General features: G+C 35.2%; 1 protein-coding gene across 4 annotated transcripts in view; it reads left to right on the top strand.

Moving 5' to 3' along the window:
* Nucleotides 1-653: 653 nt before the first annotated feature.
* The window catches only part of LOC126248132 (bone morphogenetic protein receptor type-2), a 382,553-nt gene continuing 377,206 nt past the window's right edge, over nt 654-6,000 (top strand). For 2 of the 4 annotated variants that reach the window (XM_049948823.1, XM_049948821.1), the window contains exons 1-2: nt 654-1,015; nt 4,004-4,190. In XM_049948823.1, the coding sequence (XP_049804780.1) occupies nt 4,109-4,190 (82 nt within the window). In that variant the 5' untranslated portion in view covers nt 654-1,015; nt 4,004-4,108. Of the gene's footprint in view, nt 1,016-1,330; nt 1,448-4,003; nt 4,191-6,000 lie in introns of those variants that run through there. The other 2 variants (XM_049948822.1, XM_049948824.1) reach the window with 2 other exon arrangements.

The following is a 6,000-nucleotide window of genomic DNA, read 5'->3' as shown; positions in this document are numbered from 1 at the left end:
TTTATTAATAGCTGACTGGCTTAGATCATTACATGATCATTTGCTGAACTTCAACCAAATCGATGGACAATATGTCAATGGCTGTGCATGGAGCAGGAACTGCTGAATAACTGTTAGTCATGACCAATAGTCATTCAGTGGTTTCTGCCCCATGCATGGCCATTGTCTATAAGTTTGGCTGAGGGTCTGAAGATGATCATGTGATGATCGAAACTGGCCATCTTTTAATAAACGGGCCTTGTGATTCAGCCTGTTTCATAATTAAATTCGGCTCAATTATTTTATCCAACAATATTTTCAAAAATATATTTATAGGTTGTAAAATCAACATGTAAAAATATTTTCTGCCGGTCGTCTTGTGTATAATATATGTATCCGAAAAAAATATTTAGATAGACAAATAAATAAATGAATACCAGCAATATATTGCTCTCTAGTTTGTGGTTGTGGCGCCAAACGGCTGTTGTCACGGAAAGTTTGTTGCTTGGGCACTTATGTTGAACGATTAACTATCAATGACGCCAATATTGAATGCAAGCTGCAACCGGGCTTTTGAGATGTAGCTGTTCTGTGGGAGTGGGTGTCCTTGGAAACTCTTTGAACGCTGGGCGGAGTCTTGTTTTACACCGCAGAGCGCAGACTGGAGATGATGGTGATGGTGGTGGGTCGTTAGTGTAGAACACGCAGAGGGGTGAGGGAGGTTGTGTATTGATGGCAGGGTGTCGTCGGACCGCAAGTGCTCATATAGTGAATGGTTGTGAAGAACGAGTGTTTTGTTGAAAATTATGTTGCTCAGGAGACTGCCTTTGATGTGAACTTTGGTATTGTTTACGGACTAAATGTCATTTGTTATAAGGTTATGCATCTGACGTTTGAGTGCATCTCCACTTTGTAATTAACGAAACAAAACCTCTGTAGTCAGTGAAGGATACGACTTACCTGGACCAAACCATAGCTTTTAACTTACGTTTTACTACATACGTTTGGACAGTCTGCCGCTGCCATATAACGATCCGTAAGTTAACTGTCAACTTTTCACTGCTGTCATCTTAACTAATTCATGGGAGAAGCTCTTCTCGATTTTTAATGTTCGTGCTCCCAATTTTGATGAATATAGTTATATTTACTTACTTGCCGGTAAAGAAATCTGTTCATTCGTCGAAATAGTTGAATCATTATGCAGTGACAAGTACTTATTGACGTTTCGTCAAGCAGGCGAATGTAAAGCTTTACAAAGTTAACTCTTGAATTTTCAGTGAGAATAAGAAATGAGGAACCATTTTTTTTTAAATAAGAAAACTAATATTTTGTTCCTCTTATTGCCGCAGTCGTAGCATATATTATATCGTGTCAATTTGGTGAAGTGAGCTGTAGCCTGTACCCCAGTATCGCCTATGTGACGGCTGTCAAGTTAGCGTGGATCTTAAGCTGAATTTGTCTGTTTCAGGTTTGTTAATTTCTTCAAAAATCTTGGAAATTTTCTCAGTGGGTTCCGATAAAATTTAAACAGCTTATTGATAGATAAATATTTATCAATTAATTTACAATAATTGGTTGTGGAAGGGTCTTAAAGTGGCAAGTTACATTTTGAGAAAAATTATTATTATTATTTTCATGACCAAGTAATCGATAATATGTATTGTGGGGAGCTAGTGATCGAATTGCAAAAAAACTGTGATCGGCGCTCTTTGTTGTTCAACATGAATTATTAGTGATTAATCAAAAAATATATTTCGTGGAGGGCGTATATTTTGCACCGTGTGGCATAATTTGTTATTGTGTACCTTATCTAAAGCATATTGGTTTTGTAGATGAATTCTGTTTGAAATTATTCGATAGCAATTTGTGCGGAATGTGCGCACATTTGGTCTATAATACTGCCCCTGGTTATTGTGACACACAAACAAAAGGTAGTCTGACATTGTCAAATATGAGTTATATTAATGTTGTTGTACATAGGATTGTCACTTTGCTTTCTGCTCTGCCTTCTGTATAGAGTTTTGCGCCATCATTATGCAATTTAGATTTAACACGTCATAGTGCCGTTGGTTTGGTTCTCCACAGGTATCTGAAAATGTAGGCCTATTGACTGTGACTAATGTTGCAGCGTGTTGCACTATATTAATGATGGCCTTGGGCAAAACTAGATTTCCCTCGAATTTTCCATTAATTTATTGATTATTTTAGTGTGTTTAAGTGCTTCCCAAAAGTAGCCAGTGGTACTACTAACCCTGTAAGCTTACATTTACTCTTTTGCACTCTATGAAGTTACCAGCTTTGGTATTAAATCATTTGAAAACATTGTTAATGGCTATTACGGCAACTGTGTGGTTCACTAAAGTCTTTCTATATTGTGTTTGATAAATTGCTGATTGTGTCATTATCACACCCACACTCAGTTGCCTACAGTCTGAGCATATAAAGAGTAGAAAGCTTCCATTTAACAAACCTGACTGTAGTGAACTGTCAAATCTTTAGGTACTGGTGTATCATATGTTCAGCATCTATGGTATCTTGTGGTGAAATTAGTGGTCACAGTTGTGTATTTAGCAACATGTGAGTTGATTTAAGTGCAGGAGTTACCACTTTCAAAAACTGTAAGATTTTTTTTACAGATGTACTGAATCTTATGCATGTTATTCTGTGTTCAGTGTAGACTAATTCAAAAGTTATGTATTGGACCTCCCTAGCATTTTTCGATATGGCATGGATGTAAACATTAGGCTTAGTTACTGGTCAGTTTGTTACCAATATGAGATTTTCTGCTTTCACATTTGTAGGCTTTGCCACCTTTGACTCAAATTGTCAGCTTCCAACGCAACCTAGATATTTTAAATTAATTTGAGGAGATTAGTTTTTATGCATTTGAGGAGCTAATGCCTTACTCAGTATATTTATTTGTTAGATTATAAAAATAGGTTTGAATATGGATGCACATACCTGAAAGCAGTTATTGCTTGAGTAAGAAAGTCCTGGTAAACATTTATAGAATTATGCTGTGCTGCAGCTCAGTCTGTCACAACAACAAAGATTTTTTTGGGGGGGGAGGGGGGGGGTGTTGGATCCAGTAAGTAGCTTTAGCCAGAATAGCAGTTATCTCCCATGATTCGGTAGAACTGGAACATCAGACAGCTATATATATAAGTGTGACATGACAACTGTCACAGGACACTTTGAAATCGTATAGGCCTATCTAGGAAGTTCCAATATGAGATTCCATAATATGTTAATCGTCTAATAGTAGCAATTTATGTGTAATATATTAAAATTAGCCTTGGAAAAACTGTGTGTCACTGTTTACATTACAGGACTTTGTTTTTGTTTCCCTGTGGAAAAGTATGACTTATAGACCACAGGAATGCTTAGCAGTGATAGAAACTAAGATTATTAGTTTGGCAAGAGTTTTTCTGTCACTGCATACCACCATATTTGACAGTTTCATTGTGGTCTGTTGTCTTAATAAATTATCTATCAGAGCAAATGCAGTCTCAAGTTAAAATGACACCTAGCAAAATGCCTTTTTCTCTACTCATCTTGTCTGCTGTTTCCAGAGTAGTACGAACAAAATTACTAAGTTTCGTGTACGTACAAAACCCTACATAATTTTAATTCAAGTAACTCGGTTCCATCTCTGGATATTAAAGTTTAAGGTCCAAAATTAATTATACAGTACACCCTGTGTAAAAACAGTGAATGATGGCAATTTTTTTATTGGTATTTTTTCATTTTAAACTAATTTGAGGAAATTGGTTTACTAATTTGAGGAAATTAGTTTTTATGCATTTGAGGAGCTAATGCATTACTCAGTATATTTATTTATTTGTTTACAAAAACAGGTTTGAAGATGGATACACATACCTGAAAGCAGTTATTGCTTCAATAAGAAAGTACTGCTAAACATTTATAGAATTGTCTGTTCACTTTCATATTTCTGTCAATACTTGATCAATATACTCAGAGATGAGCAAATAATTTGTAAAATTAAGTAATTTCATTGCTGCAGGTTTTGCAACGCTCTATAATGGAAAGAATATAGAGATATATTATCATGGGATGCAGATCTGCAAATTCTGAGCATCTGGTGCATTAACTTTTATAATGCCATTACATGGAAGAGGCCATTTCTGTTGTTAATAAAATGGGTATTATTACCACAGCAGTTGCACTTCTTGTACTGAATTATGCTAAAGGTCTGTACATTTCATTTCAAGGTATTGGCAGTTTAATAAGATATATGTTAATTCATTTCCATAGTCAGATGTCTATGTGTAGATTTCAGTTAATTGTATGCATCAATTGTATCAGCTTATTAATTAAGTGTACTTGAATTGAAATTTGGTAATATTGATTAAAATATTCAAGAGTTAAATAGTGGATGCATGCAACAACTTGTTTAAAAAATTACTTTCCTGATCAGTAAGAATTTGTTAATTGATAACTATGAGAAGTATTCATGGACAGTGTAAATATAGGATGTTGTTTCTTAATAAGAGGAACAGTAGTTCATGTATCCTTTGCTTCTGGTGGTGGTCTGCCCAGTTCAGTCACACTGTACATATGTAAATTCCATCACTTCCATGTATAAATGTGTTTTGTTGTTAAAGCTATGTATAATGGGTCTTGAATCCCAAATATTAATCCTGGATTACGTATGTTAGTCAGTGACTGAAAAACTGGTGAAAGCATGTTTTACAAAGTAATTTGCCTTTTTAGAAGGCACAGAAGCCATGTTGGCTTTTAATTTAATACAGTGACATACAGTCTGATGGTCAGGAGGGAATGCCTTCCTCTCTTTCTCTTTGTGGACAAATTTTGTTAGCTGGGTAACTCGAGCACACTTTCACTACCAAGACTGAAATGAATTCCAGCCTCAGCTTTGTTGATTATGGGAGTTGTAGTTGTACATAGTTTCATTAGTTGTTTATTTTGTAGTTGTAGTAGTTCTGTGGGGTATTGTGGTTAAAGTTTGTAATTTTTTTTTCTCCATCTTGGTTTGTATGAAGCAGGATTTGTCTGTAGATGTATTCGAAGGTGATGCTGAGAAAAAAAAAAAAAAAAAATGAAAATAAAGGCATAAAAAAAGGCAAAGACAAGTAGGTAGTGTATCATCAAAATGAGTGTTGTCGGTTTTGGTGGTCTAGTGGTGAAATGCATGCCTGGAAACCTAAGAGCCCCAGGATCAAATCCAGTTTGGACTGTGAATTTTTTTCAGTCTGCCTTTAACCTAAACTTTACCCCTCAATGATGTGAAGATTCAGCAAAATAACATGGGATTTGGAGTCAACAGTAAACTGTAGGTCCCCTTTCCTTGCTAAGATTACTGGAGAAAGTTAGGCATGTACAAGTCACCAAGGCTTAAAACAGGCTGTTGAGCTGTATGAAATCATCATTATCCCAAGTGATTGTGAATAAAATAAAAGTATGTGGGGTTGTGTGCGCTCTCTCTCATAATTTGTTGAAATTGGTGACTTAAAAGATTTATCAAATACAGTGACCACATATGAATGAACTTTTTATAATCTGCAAAGAAAATAAGCAAAATAAGTTCATAATGGCTGGTGCAAGAAACTGATTGAATTTATGCTCATAAATAAAACACATTTGTTTTAGTTAGCTGGGACATCAAAACATCTGAAGTTGGTAAAGTTGTGAGGTTCCATATCCTTGGAAACTGATTGTGTCATTCATTGACAATATACAATAAAAAAGCAGTTAGCAGCAGATTTTTAATTAACAGGTTTCAAATCTGGGTCATAGTCATAAGCAGTTTTTAAAATTGTGTAGTGATTTAATGTACATACATTTAGCATACTGCATCCTCATTTTTCTAAATAGAATATGCTCTGAACTGACTCTTCTCAAAACAACAGAAATAGGCTCTAACCATGGAAGCTCCAGGTTGGAATATCAACAATACAAGCAAAAGATAGATGGCTATATGCTGTAAAGATGACACTTAAATTGCATACATGCACAGGTAAAAGACGCTGAAAGAAATAT

This window comes from Schistocerca nitens, chromosome 3 (assembly GCF_023898315.1).
Source record: "Schistocerca nitens isolate TAMUIC-IGC-003100 chromosome 3, iqSchNite1.1, whole genome shotgun sequence".
NCBI lineage: Eukaryota > Metazoa > Arthropoda > Insecta > Orthoptera > Acrididae > Schistocerca > Schistocerca nitens.
Note: the sequence above shows the minus strand (reverse complement) of the source record. Positions and strands in the feature narration are given on the sequence as shown.